Genomic DNA, 16,653 nt, shown 5'->3' on the forward strand with positions numbered 1-16,653 from the left:
GATGATATACGATTACCGACTAAGCAAGCTTTATAAACAGGAAATAAAAAATGGCGGCACATTCTTAAAACAGTTAGCGAACCTACATAGCGACGCCCCTAGCCATGTCACCCATTACAAATAATACTGGAATGTAAAAACATACCGCACGGCATATGGCCTTCAAACACTGGAAAATAAGTTGCCGAGATTATTAAATAAACTGAATAGAGAAAATATACAGCTGGAAATATGTACATTTAAAGAACTCCCGAAATATTATATGTCTGAATGATTGTATCTTTGACTGTCACTGACAATCTGGAATTACGCTGCTCTTTTTTCATCCTTATTCCATTATCCTTGTTCTCAACCTACTTATGTTTTAATTAAGTCCTTTCTCCTTATTCTAAGTGACCATGTTTTCATTACCCACTTTTATTGTATGCATGTGGATGTTATTTCCACCTGATGAGTGAATTGTATTTATGACATATCTTTTAATTGTATTTTGAATTGTAATTTGAATTGTAGTGAATTGTTTTTTCTTACCTTAGTAAGCTATACCTTCGTATGAAATTTTTCTTTTTTGAATTGCTTGAAGGTATTTGCTCTGTCATTACTTTCTACCTTATAGTATCACGATCATTTTTGTTTCTGTTTCCGGAAAATGGATTTCATTTATCAGGGTGTATTGTGTACTGTACTGTGTCTTCTTTTTTTTCTGATGTAAGCAATGCCGCTATACTGCTGTCAAGTGCATGGGGGCCTGCGGCTTTGTCAAGCTGTCATTTATGACAGCTTTTACTGCTGGTCTCCAGTGTCATGTACCCTACATGTGACACAAATAAAGGCATTATTATTATTATTATTATTATTATTATTATTATTATTATTATTATTATTAGGTGTTCTAGAGTGCTTGTGGAGTGTTGACCTAGAACGACTAAAAAACCTTCGTACGAATGTGTCAATGGTTTTGTCACTATGAATAAATTGAAACAAAAACTTTAGTCGTGCTAGTTTTGCCCTACTTTGTAAGTGTTAATAAACCGGCTCTTTTTAATAATTCAGTCGATGAATCCATTAACTTGCATTTATTATAAATGAACCTTGTTGCCTTCCTCTGCACCCCCTCTTATGAGTTCTTTTGTTTATGTAAATCAAACAATACATGCGCACTCCAGCACTGGTCAGACAAGCATTTTGTAGGCCAGCAGATTTGTATCTGCTGGCACAAGTCGAAGACGTTTTTTCAGAAAGATGAGTCGCTTCGGTGCTCAGCAAATACATTGATTTCCACTTGAGGTTATGTTGTTAATATGGGTTTCCTGTCAGCGAGTGCGTGTTAAAAGGGCACTTAAATATTTATCCTGAGATACACAAGTGAGAGGTGTGTCATTAATAATGTAAGTAAAATTAGATATCTGTTTCTTTCTACTTCATATTAGCATTACTAATTTTTGGGCATTTAAAGTCATCTGCCACTCCTGACACCAAGAAGAGGTAGAATTTTGTACATGATGATCATCATTGCAATTGATTTCGTGGTACGAAAAACAATCGTCAGCAAATAGACAGATGTTACCATGTAATTGGAAGACAAATCGTTCATGTATCTTAACAATAAAACTGGGCCCAAAACACAACCTTCTCACACTCCAGATGTAATAGGTGCTAAACTGGAAGCTTCAGTCGAATATACACAAATTGTGAGCGGCAGAGGGCAGCACACTCACTCACGAGTGCACTCGCTCACATTCACTCACACTCATTTAAAAAGTGTGAGTGCAATTGAGTGCAAGTGAGTGAGTGCGATTGAGTGCGAGTAAGTGCCAGTGAGCGTGAGCGGAGGTGAGTGTGAGTGAGTGTAAGTGGAGGTGAGTGCAAGCGTGAGTGGGCGCTTGTGGGTCTGAGTGGAGGTGAGCGTGAATGTGAGCGAGCGTGGGGCCTGGAAAAATTATGGTCAGTGAGTGTGAGCGAGTATTCTCCCACACTGCTGCCTTATGCAGGCGGCACTTGGCTATGCGGTGGAAGTCGGATTAAGGAAAAATAATGCAAGGAGGTGCAAGACAGTCGAGCGTCCCCACAGAGGCTATAGCCATTGTTGCCATTTTTAAAGTGCCATTAGTTTCGAAACATTAAACAAAAATTACCCTTCTTTTCCTTTACACAGTGTAAATACCAAGAAGACTAGCGGGGGATTAGATATGCAATCTTCTGAATGTGCTGAAGGAAGCATGGCTTCAGCACGACAAATGACAAGGTGCCACCACACGCTTCCTTGGACACTGTGCCCCTACTCCTTCAATACCATAATCTGCATCTTGCACGACGACAATTCAATGCAGGGTATCAATGTGCAGGTTTGGTTGCTATGATATGCAAACAAAAACTGATGTGTCAAACCTTCCGATATGGCACTTTACTATGTAGCCACGTTGAAGCACTGCATCATACACACAGTAGCGTCTAAAACCATTCTGCAGTGAAAGACTGCACAAGATAGCCAATTGTCACTGGATCTTGAGAAAAAGTTATGTTCATTAAACGTGACATTTTACATATATTCTAGTTCATCTTGCATTAAGTTGTTCAATGCATGCGTTCTGCTTTCCAACAGACATCAAAGCCTAGCCCCCCCCCCCCCCTATGTCACATCACTTGTTATGCCATTAAACTAAGTACAAAACTCAAACACGCTTTGCAGTTTTTCCTAGTCACTAGAACAAGAAATTAAGCAAGTGTCAGCATTTCAACTGAACTGCACACATTGCAACAAGAGATGAAATATTTACACTGGTGTATGAACAAAACTCTAGCTTTTATATTTTATCAACAAACCCCAAATTTATACACATGGGCAGAATATTAAACAATGAACACATAAACGGAAATGTTCAGCAATGTTTTGCTGCACCATGGCATTCTCATCCTGAGCCGTTTACGAAGGGCGCGTGAATACTGTTAACTCTAGGAAAGTTGATCAAATTGTATGACATTGGTTTTGGTACTAAAATTGAATAGGCAATCTTCCAATTTTGTTTAATAGTTCTTTAATATTCTGTAAATATGACCCAATTAAATTTTGTTTTTTTCAATTTGTAACAGACAACAAAAATATAGCTGCTGATATTGTAATAAGAAAAGCTGATCGTGATAAATGAGTCATAACATAATGTGGGAAATTTCGGTTGTTCCCTGAAAAAACGTTTGGCATAGCAAGGGTTAATGCTGCAGCTTAACCTTGTAGACTGTAGACAGCAATGTTAGTGTTTGTCTTCCTTACCATTAATTTCGCTATAATGCATAAAGCCTCTCATACAATAGTTGCTGCAGTGATTTAACTAAAATCTGTTGCATTAAAAGAGAGTTAAATTAGCCACCAGTTTAATGTTAGAAATTAATTTCTACACCAAATCCAGATGTCTGTTTCAGCCTCTCAAACAATAATAAAAAATTGCCAAAAATATAAAGCCTAAATATGTTACGGTGTACCAGAATTTAAACACTGAATGTGAGCATCGAAAAACAATCCAACAGAATACATATAGCTGAGGCTTCAGCATTGGTAAATCACAATGTATACAAGCATGTTCTGTCATGTATCACTGACGTCAAAAGCATACAGGTTGCAGGTTTTGCAAACAAGCTGAATTCCCACACAGCTGGTGCCTGCAGCCAGTAAAACAATACAACACTATGTTGATTGCATATGCAGTGGTACATTGACATGCCGAACACGGATATCACAGATATCAGTGTGTAAAAGTATATGCTCAAAACAGATATCAGATATCGTGAAGGTATTTTCATTATAATGAGGTTTCACTGAGCTAGAGTAAAGTGTAAAACTGAATTTCAGGCTGACATATGGGAAAAAGGATTTTTTATGTGTCTCTAACGCTTTGATGCTGGTGGGACAAGATCTTGTTCATGGAATTTGTGCTTGGTTGAAAATACATGGTATAAAAATGAGATTTAAGATAACCCATTTTCTTTGCAATTCAAAGAACTAGAAAGCATACATTTTCAAATTCTAATATCGGTTTATATTGTTAGCCCCCAATAGTGTAAGCCTATACAGACTTGTAAATTCAAGGTGTGTGACCGAGCTAGTTAGTATTCCATTCTGAAGTTATTAGCGCAAGAGTGGACATGGGACACTAAAAAGGTGACAAGGGCAAGCGAAATCCTTGCGCTTGTCCTGGTCGCCTTTTTAGTGTCCTGTGTCCACTCTTGCGCTAGTCACTTCAGCTTGTAATTTCAAACCTTAAAGTTGTGTAATATAAGCAATATTTTAAAGAATACTGAAGACATGAGTCAAACATCTTCGGTTAGTCACTGCTTTCTTTTCAATGGAAAAAGCTTCAAATCACCGCAGTCATTCATCAATTAAAGCATTCTTATGTGCAGGCAAGACAATCAAGACTTATGCACATGATAAACACATACTCTACCACATTACCAGCACACTTTTGCAAAACATTACCTTTAAGCCTAAACTCCACGAGCGCGATTTCGTGCGCGACAGCGACGAGCGATGGATCGGGCCATCACTCGTACAGATCACTCGGTCTTGTCGCGCGATCGCTCGGTTCTGCAAATCTAGAATTCGTTGCTCGTAGCTCGGAAGTGCTATGAGTGCCAATAGCAGGCAGCCGGAACGGGATGTACATTAATGACGTACTACCGGTTTGCGCACGCGCGCTTCTCGGTATACAAACGGAACGAGCGAACTACCGAATTTTGATATGTAAACGAGAAAAAAAACCTACTGCAAGACCCTTCAGAAATACTTCACGTTGCTTTGTACAGCCAAACAAATCAACTTAAATAATTATAGCAAGTGCCATGCCAGGTTTGGCGCTAACTTGAATTCCTAGTACCAGCAACACTGCAGAGCCGTCGCGCGAAGCGGTCGCTTGCTTGGAGTTTGACTTCTGGGCAACAAGCGAACGCGACAGCCATCTCCATCGCGTCGCTTGTTGCTGTCGCGCGCAAGATTGCTTGCACGGGGTTTATACTTTACACCTTTGTAAAGCATTAACAAAAGATGAACACCGTAGTAGTGAAAAGAAGCTGCATGTATACAAAGAAAACATCTGACAACAATGCGAACGATCTAGATACTAATAAGCAGAAATGATACCAGAAAACTTTATGTCATCAATTCAATGCTTTTTGCACATTGCTTATCAGCCTATTATCAGCTGAATTACACCATGCATATGTTGCATATGAAATGACCTGCACCAAAGGTGAAAGCTCTCCATAGACAGGCACTTCTCTCCATAGACAACACTCCTTTTCATTTTCTTTACAGAATAATTGATTTCACTATTTTCTATTATATATAGATGATCAGGCATTACTTGCAGTGCTAGTTACTTCCAGCTTCAGCAACCAGCTTCCATGACATAATAATAATTAAAAAAAAGGAATCATAACTACTGTCATGCAAGGGCTTCATTTTAGATGCCTGTATCATAATTGCATTTTGACCCATGTAATTCAAGAAAAGGAACCACTTGGACCGTTAAAACCTGCCACAAACATGCTACAGTTTCACTGAGCTCTAGTAAGCCTGCCAGAAAATATTTAGAATTGACAAAATAAGAGCCAAACAGCAGCCTATTTTGTTCTGCAAAGCATACAGCAACTCGCTAAAACAAGCACCACAACCAACTTATTCAATTGTGTAGTTGCACAGTCCTGAGTAGATACAGTGAACTGCTAGTGATAGCAGCATGTATATCATGTGACTTAACTATTGCCCCCAATGTAGTAGAGCACTGTGACAAAAATTTTGTTACGCATTATATAATATGCATAAACAAGTGAAGATTTTCGTGAACATGAGACCTAAAATGATATAATGCTGAATACATGGGGGCATATTTTTAATAATTAAGACATTGCAATTTCTTCTCCTATGCAACTAAGAATTGTTCATTCTTGCCTTGCATGCCTTGCAGCTCTGCAAGGCATGCCAGGTGTAAACTGCTAGGTGTAACATGTGCAGCAATGGACTTTACATGAACATTTTTATAGAATATGCATCTGTGATGCATCCTCTTGTGTTATATCGAAAATTTTTTGGTTATCAGTGTATAAAAATATGCACTTAATAAAGAAAAAAAGGTTTACACGAAACATTTACATAACATAAATGCACGAGAAAGGACTACCCTGATGATGGTAACACACCCAAGAAAGTTAGTGCAATGTCTGACTAAAGGATACTGTATCTTTTCTTCTTAGTGACACAGTGGCTACACCACAATATTACAATCAATAATATATATTTTTATTTATGTCACCTACAGGCTAAAGAATGCACAGATCTTTTATGTAGCTGGTGATGCTACCTTATTATTATTCATTTCTTTAGTTGCCAGTGGAATAAAGGAAGGATTGTGAGAATGTAGAACCTAAAGCTTGTGTGCATTCTTCTATCGCACCTGGAACTGCTTAGAATACCAGTGCCCGTTTGAGAAAGAAAGGCCCAAATAACAGGCCACACTGGCATTCTGAGCACTCTCCTACAAAGGTGGCAGTACTCCAACTCCGACGCCACCCTCATGTGCACACATTGAAGCTATGGGCATCCATTGGTCAGCCTCAGGGTCATAGACTTCAACTGTGCTGAGGTTCGATACACCATCATAACCACCAACAGCAAAAAGCCGGCCACAGTTGGCAACAAGTGCAACTCGACTACGTGTGACGTTCATTGGTGCCACAAATTGCCACTGATGGGTCACAGGGTCAAAAGCCTCTGCAGTTTGGAGAAACGTGGCCCCATCATAGCCACCACAGACATAGATCTTCCCTTGCAGCACTGCCACTCCAAGGCGACACCGACGTGTCAACATTGATGGCATGGGGCTCCACTGGCCAGTCTGTACATCGTATCGCTCCACCTGTGCAGGCAAATCACCAAGGTTTGTAAATGGCTAAAAAATTACTCTAGCTACACAATTGAAAATGCTGAAGAAAGGACACTGAACACTTGCGCATGTTTTAGAAGCGGGTAGCATGGTCAAGCTGCAGCAGCTTGGTTGCACATATGCAGAGAGCATTCCTGCTGGGCTAGTTGGTACATCGTAATAGAACAGAAAACAATGCAAAACAGAGTTTGTGTTACTTTCCATTCTAATAGAATGCACAAAGGTCATGCTTTGTCTTACCGATCAACATCCCAGCTGACTAATGAAATTTTTTTTCTCGCGTTTAATAAGCAATTTGTTTGAGGAAAGCTAAGGAACTATTACTATACTAATCGTCAACAGAAGTGTCTTTGGTCATCTATGTTTGCTAGAACCACTTCAGTGCATAATCTGTAGCTTAATATGAACAAAAGTGCTGTTTCATCGTATCTGTCTTCTAGTCTAAGAGGCGCTCCTTGTCATTTTCCCCCATCCATTTACAGCATTAGGGTGAAGTATGTGCCCCAACAAAATACTATATGCTTTTACAGCACCTCAAAAGCATATAGTCTCTTTCTTAAAAACCGGTGAAAGAGAATGTTTTACACTTTGTTTTACAGTGTCACAATATGTCTTATCAGAGCAAAAAAATGTAACATGTTGCAGACAAAAAACGACACACTTGGCACTGATTCGCAACAGTTTATTTCAAGGAAGCTCGCGAGCACTTTTATACTGGGCAAAGGAGCTCACTGTACATGCCAAGCAACAACTCGCACAAGAAAATATTGCAACAAATGTTTCAGCGGATTAATAGGTTAAATATGTCCCAAAGTACCCAACCTTATCACACACGTGGCAGCCTAGAATTACACATTCTTTAGTAGACAAGAAAATTATAACAATACTGACACACCTGTCCTCGAAGCTTAATATGCTTTGCGCCTCTATAATGTTGACAATTAACTGGTTCTCACTTCCTGTAATTTTTTAGTCATGGAATATGAGCTCACAGCCATAATTCTTGCAGTGAATAGCAAGGCATCCTCCCGTTTAAAATGTTTTTATAAGACAGGTAGTTATGCCTATGACCACAAATTTCAGGAACGATATTTTTGGTGAGAGATATCTACATCACAGTAAAAAGAACACAATTTTTCTTTGGAAAATCTAAGGTTGTCGAGCGTGATGCCTGGGACAATGGAATGGAATAGCCCAGTTGAAATGAGGACCTCATCCACTTTATGCAATATCAGCAAAGTGAAGGTAGACACAACAATAGAGGCCATAATTTGATTAAGACAGGCTTTCATGCTGGGTAGCCAATTAGGAGTCTGTTTAGTTACCCTTCCTGCCTTTCTTTTTTACTTTCTCGGCAAGGTTACATCCAAATGCAATGCTAAGATACCTTGTAAAACTATGTGGCACCTCTGAGCATGTTTTACCGCATCAGAGCTTCATGTGTAAACTTTCTGAGAGTCTAAGTGCAAGAATGCCTCTTGTGGCAAGTGAATCCTTGTGCACCAGGGTTAGCTTTCCAAAAAGCAGAACTGTGGCCCCCAAGATTGCTCCAACCATATCAATCGCACGAAGAAAACACAGCCACAAAAGGGGGCCTGAGGAAATAATAATAATAATAATATTTGGGCTTTTACGTGTCAAAACCACTTTCTGATTATGAGGCACGCTGTAGTGGAGGACTCCGGAAATTTTGACCACCTGGGGTTCTTTAACGTGCACCTAAATCTAAGCACACGGGTGTTTTCGCATTTCGCCCCCATCGAAATGCGGCCGCCGTGGCCAGGATTCGATCCCGCGACCTCGTGCTCAGCAGCCCAACACCATAGCCACTGAGCAACCACGGCGGGTGGCCTGAGGAAAGTTGCACATGCTCAGAAAATGCCTTACATCACATGTATCACTGAAAAACATTTACATTGTTGCATTAAGGAATAATCAATGTTTCAGCCTGGGACTGGCCTTTGTCAAGAATGATCTTACAAGTCTCCATGTTCAATTCATATGATTTCTTTCCTGATAGAGCTTGTACGTACAGTTTCAAGCTGGAGAAAGTAACAAGAACTTCACACAAAAAGTACTTCCTGTCCCTTCAGAAACAGCAACTGCGAAAAAAATGAAACTCCCACGTGTGCCCAAAGAAAAAAAGAACAAATAGCTTTTTTATCCATGAATCTTTTTAAACTTTTTCTTAGGAGCAAATTAAATAAACCCATTGCCTTGATGTCTGCTACAAAGACGAAGTGTCATTCAACCAATAAAAATAAGAACATTGTCCTAGGATCTGTCTAGCACAGCATGCGATCCTCGCTCAACAAGCTTCCAGTCACAAAACTCTCCTTGCTGTGTCCCCCCACCTTCCCCCCCACAAATCATCCTTACTTCTGCCATGTTTTTCCTTTCTCCACCTTTTGTGTGCAAGTGTGTGTACGGGTTAACAGGAAGCTTTAGTTCGGGTGCTCCGATCTAAACACATGTAAAAGGAGAATTAGTTTTTCTCAGTAACTACTGTGCGAAATTTGACGAGGTTTTTTTGCATTTAAAAGAAAAACTTAAAATCTAGTTACTGTTGGTATTGAATTTTTTATTGAGATCGTAAATCTTTTATTAAAAATTGACAAAAATTCAAAATTTTCAGGGAACTAATCAAGTTTACAACACTAACTCAGCAAGAACATGTATCATAATTCTGTGATTTACATCTGATAGTACATCTAAAGCGGACAAAATTAATATGTTACACATGAATCTAAAAAAATTTAGTAATATGGAAATATAGCTTTTGCAGAACCCTTGTGCACAACGTAACAAATTCACGCAAAATATAAATTGACATATCGAATTTGTCCGCTTTGAATGATCTAATGGATGCCGTTTACACAACCGCTATATATATTCTTGATGCAGAGCTATTAATTTATAAACTTTGTGCGTCTATCTTTTTCGAACTTTCGAAAATTCTTTTCACAAAATTCAGGGCCTAAATCAAAATTCCGTTTCCAACAGTCACTAGAATTTAACTTTCTCTCTCAAATGCAACAAATTTCATTAATATCAGTCCAGGGGTTATCTCAGGAAAGCGTTTTTGCATTTTTACATGCATTTGAATAGGCCGCATCAGAGTTGGGCCCGAGCTAAAGCTTTCTCTTAAGACTGTGGTGACTTGTTGTCCCAAAAAGGGCAGTTAATTTTTTTGTTGAGCTCATTACTCTCTCCAGTGTGAAAGTTGTATGTAGAGGCTTCATACTAGGAAAAAATTGCGTAATTTGAACAGAAACGCATGTAAAACATTCTTTTTTTTTTAAATGCCAGTCTACAGCAAAAATGTTGAATAAACTAGGTTATGTTTTTCAACACATCATGTAATCATGGTTGCCAACACAATTTCTTTTCCAGCAAGGCTGTGAGTGTGACTAGAAGCACTGCTAAACATTGTATAGTTTTCACAGTGTCCTGGGAGAATTATATGATTCACTGCATTCATATGAACAAAATTTCCGCCAGGGTGACTGGCACAAAACTGCAAATTTGGTTGCAGACTACCGATGAAGCAGCGCTGGTTAGGCCTAGTGGCCTAAACAATGTGAACAGCGAAGTGGCTGGTAACAAGTCCTCATGGGAAGCTCGCTGCCAATATGTTCGCACTCACAGACTTTATTGGTGATCGAGTGAAAGACCAGATACACAAGCTAATAATAATAATAATATTTGGGGTTTTACGTGCCAAAACCACTTTCTGATTATGAGGCACGCCGTAGTGGAGGACTCCGGAAATTTTGACCACCTGGGGTTCTTTAACGTGCACCTAAATCTAAGCACACGGGTGTTTTCGCATTTCGCCCCCATCGAAATGCGGCCGCCGTGGCCGGGATTCGATCCCGCGACCTCGTGCTCAGCAGCCCAACACCATAGCCACTGAGCAACCACGGCGGGTAATACACAAGCTAGACTGATGGTAACAGTAGCAGAGTACGGATCCATGCGAGCTCCACTCTGTGCCAAAAAAGCTCGCTTTTATGTTGCACATTTTATGTTCGCAGACAACAAAATTTATGCAGAGCTACCCTTCTACTGAAGTTATGTAGAGTGCTGCTTGTCATGTTTCACACAATATGTATACATACATTCTGTCTCCATTTGACAATTTCAGCTTGACTCGGAAAAAAAGAAGTCATTGAAAGTGCTTGGCAAAGATGAAGTGTCAACAAGATAAGCTCAAGCTGCGATGTCCCATTCCAATAACACAATGGCATGAGGCACAAAATACAGCAAAAAGAAGTTACACTAAATTTGTTAGCACATATGGTCGCCCCTAATACCCAATTGCTCTCAACATTTCTGCTGCACATTTAGCATCTAGGTATGGCAGTAAACACTTGGACCACAAGTGGAATACATAAAGGAACAAGGAAATGTTGTGGAGAAAATCTTACAGAAAATTCTGCAAAGATTAAAACAAGGATGCTAAATAAACATGTAAACAAGCCAAATAGTCACACAGCCTTCAAAAACACATTTTACAGTTATATGTTGCAAAAGAAAGAAACTGTGTTTATGGATTCAAACAAGGCAAAGAGGCTGCAGGAAGATGAACACTTTAATTGAGAAACAGTGGGCAAACAAGGCAAGCCTCAGTTTGGAGTCAATGTTTCAGCAAGGAGATTTATATTTGGAATGGCCATGACAAAAAAATCTGAGGACACCTACATTTTTTTACGAATTGTGAATGCGAAAGCATTAATGTCGAATTGAACTCCACTTCAGAGGAAGAGTTCTGGACACCGACCAAAATGGTTTAAAATATATTTACATTTCAGCTCCCCCACAGGAGCCTCGTTCACAATGAAACAAGCGGCAGAGCTGGCGCCCTTTTTATGTACAGCTCAAAAAGGGCACCAGCTCTGCTGCGTGTTTCATTGTGAACAAGGCTACCGTGGGGGAGCTGAAACGTAAATATATTTGAAACCATTTTGGTTGATGTCCAGACCTCTTCCTTTGAAGTATGCATCATCCCGACCAGATGGGCTTCCGTCATAGTCTCAACTTCATGAATGCCGTAAGCGGTATTTTGAGTTATGAACTCCTCGCGGGCAAGCGAGCATGTTTTGATTTAACCTTACTGAGGCACAGTTAGAACGCAGGCGAGAGCTTGCGTGTACAAGGAAAGCACAGTTAATTAAAAGCAAGAGTGAGGGTGATGTTGCATCGTGGTGAAGCACTCTCTCCTCGCGCAATACCGCGGCAACAGATGTTCCCTTTCGCCCGCTCTGCTCTGTCAAGACCCAAAAGCCAGCAAGCACGAGCACGTAAGCACACTTCAACGGATAAGCAAATTATTTATACAGTAAAGAGTTAACGCTTTAAAGGCATTCCGCATCGCCAACGAATGACCAGCACTAAATCCTGTGGCATTATCTGATATGCACGTAGTCCACGGAGAACACCAGTGCGATTATCCTTCTCTTTGCATTCCCGGCTTAAATTAGCTGCACTCGCTCATTGGTCTGTAATTTCTGAGACGGCGCTTTTAAAAATGCATGGTAAAGCACTAGGCCTCAGTGATACAGTTGCCCACTAATAATTTGCGCAGCTTTAAGGAAATTTTTGACACCTTACAATGTGCGCTTGAGAATTCGCACTCATCCCCGCTCCGCCTGCACAACCACATGCCAATTCAGCCACCGAGGTGACCATGTTGAGTAGAAAAGTGATATTTTAATATGTCACTGGTGCTGCCTCAAAGCCAAAAGTAATGGTCTGCCTAGTTGCTCCAGTTGCAACAGACTACACCCAAACCACGACACAAGCCAATCCAAGCCACTAAGTTGTCAAGGGCCTAATTTGCGGTTTTGTGGCTTGTCGCATGAATTCCCCACATCCAGGTTTGTTCCTTTAGGAGTAAAATTGTGATGCGGTTTAGGGCAACTTCTCTAACTGCTATTATGAATTTTTGAGGGTTGCAATCTTCAAGCATCTACGAACGGCACCAGCTCCACCCTTGACATCTCCATTGAGAGGTAAATTGAGTGAGGCACCGGCCAGACAAATAACTGTTGCAAAGAGCGCGGTCAACTTCTGTTGTTACCGGGGGATAGAGAGTTGTTGCATTTGGAGACTACTTTCATCCGTCTGTTGGGGCAGCCATGATAATGGTCAAAATACCGATTGACCAGGTCGCATACAAGCATATATGCTGCGATATGTTGACCAGCTTTTCTTACTGCTTGTGGAATAAAGAATTATTTTCTAGCAAATCTGATACATTGGATTTCCACTATTTTGACTTCGGTTAATTCAATTTTTCGGTTATATCGATCCTGACCAAAGGTCCTGACTAGTGCCCATGCATTTGTAAGGGCCTAAACTTTCATTATTTCGATCCTAAAATTGGTGTTTGCGGAATAGTTCCAACTTCACCAGTAGGCAGGCGCCATGCCTGACCTCTAAGGTGACCCCAACAGTGAACCCCTCAGTGGCAGCATCCGTCTCAGTGGAGCTTAGGGGGACAGTGAATGGGTTAAACATACGTCATCTCCCATCAAAGAAAGTCCTATTTCTGGCCTGCTCTAGGAGGATTTTCAAGCAATAATGAAAGCTTGCAATGTCCGATTACAGTATGCACTCGATCCTAACGTGCACCTTTGAGAGCGCAGCTGTTAGGCACCTATTCCTGCGGCGAGCGTTGGCATCACTTGAAACTGAGTGAATGAGCACAGCGAAAGATCAGAGTGCACATGGTGCGCAGCGAGGGATAAAAAAGTGGTGAGAGCGAAGAGGTGCGAGGAGGAAAGCAGAAGAGGGTATGGCGAAAGGTTGAGGAAGAAAGCAAGAGTTCCGGCGACAACCAGGCATGCGGCAAGGGTGGAAACGAAGTGCTGGCATGGGCTTTGGACCCTCTGCGCATTTGCTACTTCGCCTGCGGTGTCACCACTGCTAGAGATGTGCTCTGTGTTAGCCTCGCGTTCCTGTGTTTATGTTTTCTTTCTGAACAATGAGCGGTGCAACCGGTGAAAACGCTTCGTCTGCCACTGCTGCTAAACAAGCTGCCAAAGCAGAGGCTCAGTGCTGCCGCCGAGAGCACCCTGTCATTCAGAATCAAATTCTTTGCCACAATATATTGTGAATTCAAAACACCTAAACAGCTGCACTTAAAATTCGCATTAAGGAGTATCGTAATCGCCGGTTAAAACTTTTCTATCCTTTTTTTCCAAGTTAATTATGCCAAAAATTGCCTGTGTTGGAGTCGGACATAAAACTAAAGCAGCCTTTGTGTCATTCGTGTGCTTTATTGCACGAAAGATGTATTGTGGCAAAGTTGACATTAAAGTACAGTGCAGCAAAACTGTCTTTAGAAACCAGCTGCCATTGTGCAACACATATTAGACCCTTGCCAATTTTCTTGCTAAGAAATTGAGTATGTGTTAGATTTCCACTTTGTTTACAAGCTTTAATGTAATCTCCATGTTAGTTTTCTACATTGGACACACAGAAAGTGGGCACGCGTTTGTTTTGGGGGCGTGTTAGGATACGGTAAATACAGCCAAATAAATCTGCAGTGTATTTTGGCACTGTTTCTGCATCTTGCTTAATTGGACCTGCTGGATAAGCCTATCAATTTTATCGGTCCCAGGGTCGAATTCCTGGAATCTGACGGTATTTGAAACTGTTTATTTCGACCCCCTTTTAGATGGTCCCCGCCGAGCCAAAATTATAGGTCAGTGACTGTATTGCACTGTATTGCACACATTATCGAGCATTATATTCAAAGAGGCTCTCTTTTGTTAATTAAATCAAACAATCAATCAATCTTTATTTTGCATTCATTCACTTACAAAAATGAACACTGGGGCAAGAAAGAAGCAGCTTGTTTGCAGCTTGACAAGGTTCTTGCCTTGTTTTATTTGTTTTATCAGAAAAATTTTCCGGTCCACTTTGAGTTATATTTAACGAGGTTCCACTATATATACTTGCAAAGATGCAACAGCGCAGCCCTCCTTGTCAACAGAATGTTTGTTAACATGCCAGCCTTTAAATACTCAGGAAAAGTGGTTTAATACACCTGAAAAGAAAGGTCCATACTGCATTACAAATACTAAACCTGTCCCACAAAATATTGATGCGTGTGGAAAGACACAGACAGAAGAGGCTATTTACAGGCTATTTACACTGGAGCCAGGCAGCCAGGCTGACACTCGCTCGCGCCAAGCGCACTGACCAACTTCATCGTCGTTCTCGCGGTGGCTTGTTTCTTGAGCATCGCTCAATGATATCGTAATACTACCCCCTCGGCAGCAAAAGCACCGTCACGGTGCTTTTATATATCCAAGGTGCGTGGAGAGTTGTAGGGTTTGAGTCGGGCGACGTGGACAATGTCACTGGTTGTCACAGCGGAGGACGTAGTGGGCGTGGCTAGAACGATTTCATAGGTGACATCGGTCACTTTGCGGAGCATGCGATATGAACCTGTGTAACAAGAAAGGAGTTTTTCACATAGGCCAACTTTACGCGAAGGTGACCAGAGCAACACGATGCTGCCGGGCACAAAATGGACATCACGATGACGGAGGTCGTAGTGTTGCTTCTGCTTGTTTTGAGACACTTGTAGACGAGCGCGCGCAAGTTGGCGAGCGTGGTCAGCATGGGCGATTGCATCACGGGCATAATCGCTAGTTGAAGCTGTGGCGCACGGAAGCACAGTGTCCAGTGGTAGCGTTGGTTCGCGGCCATACAAGAGGTATAAGGGGGAAAAGCCAGCAGTTTCGAGACGGGAAGAGTTGTATGCAAAGGTAATGTAAGGTAGAGCCAGGTGCCAGTCACGGTGGTCGTCGGAAACGTATTTGGATAGCATGTCTGTAAGGGTGCGGTTCAAGAGCTCAGTGAGGCCATTCGTTTGGGGATGGTAGGAGGTGGTAAATGTATGCCGTATTGAGCAGGCACACATGATGTCGTCGATGACTTTGGCCAAAAACGTACAGCCATGGTCTGTTAGCAATTGACGCGGAGCACCATGCATCAAAATAACATCATGTAGGAGGAAGTCCGCAACATCAGTTGCGCAACTGGTCGGAAGAGCACGGGTTACGGCGTAGCGTGTCGCATAGTCCGCCGCGACTGCAACCCACTTGTTCCCTGATGTAGATTCCGGAAATGGGCCGAGAAGGTCTAAGCCGACACGATGAAAGGGCTCGGCAGGGATGTCGAGCGGCTGCAGGTAACCAGCGGGGAGCTGGGAAGGCTTCTTGCGTCGTTGGCAAACTTCACAAGCGACGACGTAACGTCGTACGGAACGGGCAAGACCCGGCCAGAAAAAACGGCAACTTACATGGTCACAGGTTCGAGATATGCCGAGATGTCCTGCTGTTGGTGCGTCATGGAGCTCTTCTATAACGGTGGAGCGGAGGTGTTTAGGTATTACAAGTAGGAACTCAGAGCTGTCCGGATGAAGGTTACAATGGTACAGAGTACCGTCGTGGAGGACGAAGAGGCGTAGAGTAGCTTCGACCGGAGAGTGCTCAAAACGGTCGATGAGTGCTCTGATGTAGGCGTCACGGCGTTGCTTGTCGGCGAAATTAAGCAGCTGTGATACAGAGAATATGCAAGAAGCACTGGCAATATTAGAGGAGTCAGAGTCGTCAACAGGGTAACGCGACAAGCTGTCAGCGTCTTGGTGCAGGCGGCCAGACTTGTACACCATGGAATATGAAAATTCTTGTAGCCTCAAAGC

At 41.7% G+C, this 16,653-nt stretch overlaps 1 protein-coding gene across 4 annotated transcripts in view; it reads right to left on the bottom strand.

Annotated features, from left to right (window-relative positions):
* Positions 1-2,784: 2,784 nt before the first annotated feature.
* Positions 2,785-16,653, bottom strand: part of KLHL18 (Kelch like family member 18) — a 68,735-nt gene continuing 54,866 nt past the window's right edge. For all 4 annotated transcript variants that reach the window (XM_075700957.1, XM_075700983.1, XM_075700938.1 and 1 more), the window contains one exon: positions 2,785-6,905. In XM_075700957.1, the coding sequence (XP_075557072.1) occupies positions 6,525-6,905 (381 nt within the window). In that variant the 3' untranslated portion in view covers positions 2,785-6,524. The remainder of the gene's footprint in view (positions 6,906-16,653) is intronic.

This window comes from Dermacentor variabilis, chromosome 1, assembly GCF_050947875.1.
Source record: "Dermacentor variabilis isolate Ectoservices chromosome 1, ASM5094787v1, whole genome shotgun sequence".
In the NCBI taxonomy this organism is placed as follows: domain Eukaryota; kingdom Metazoa; phylum Arthropoda; class Arachnida; order Ixodida; family Ixodidae; genus Dermacentor; species Dermacentor variabilis.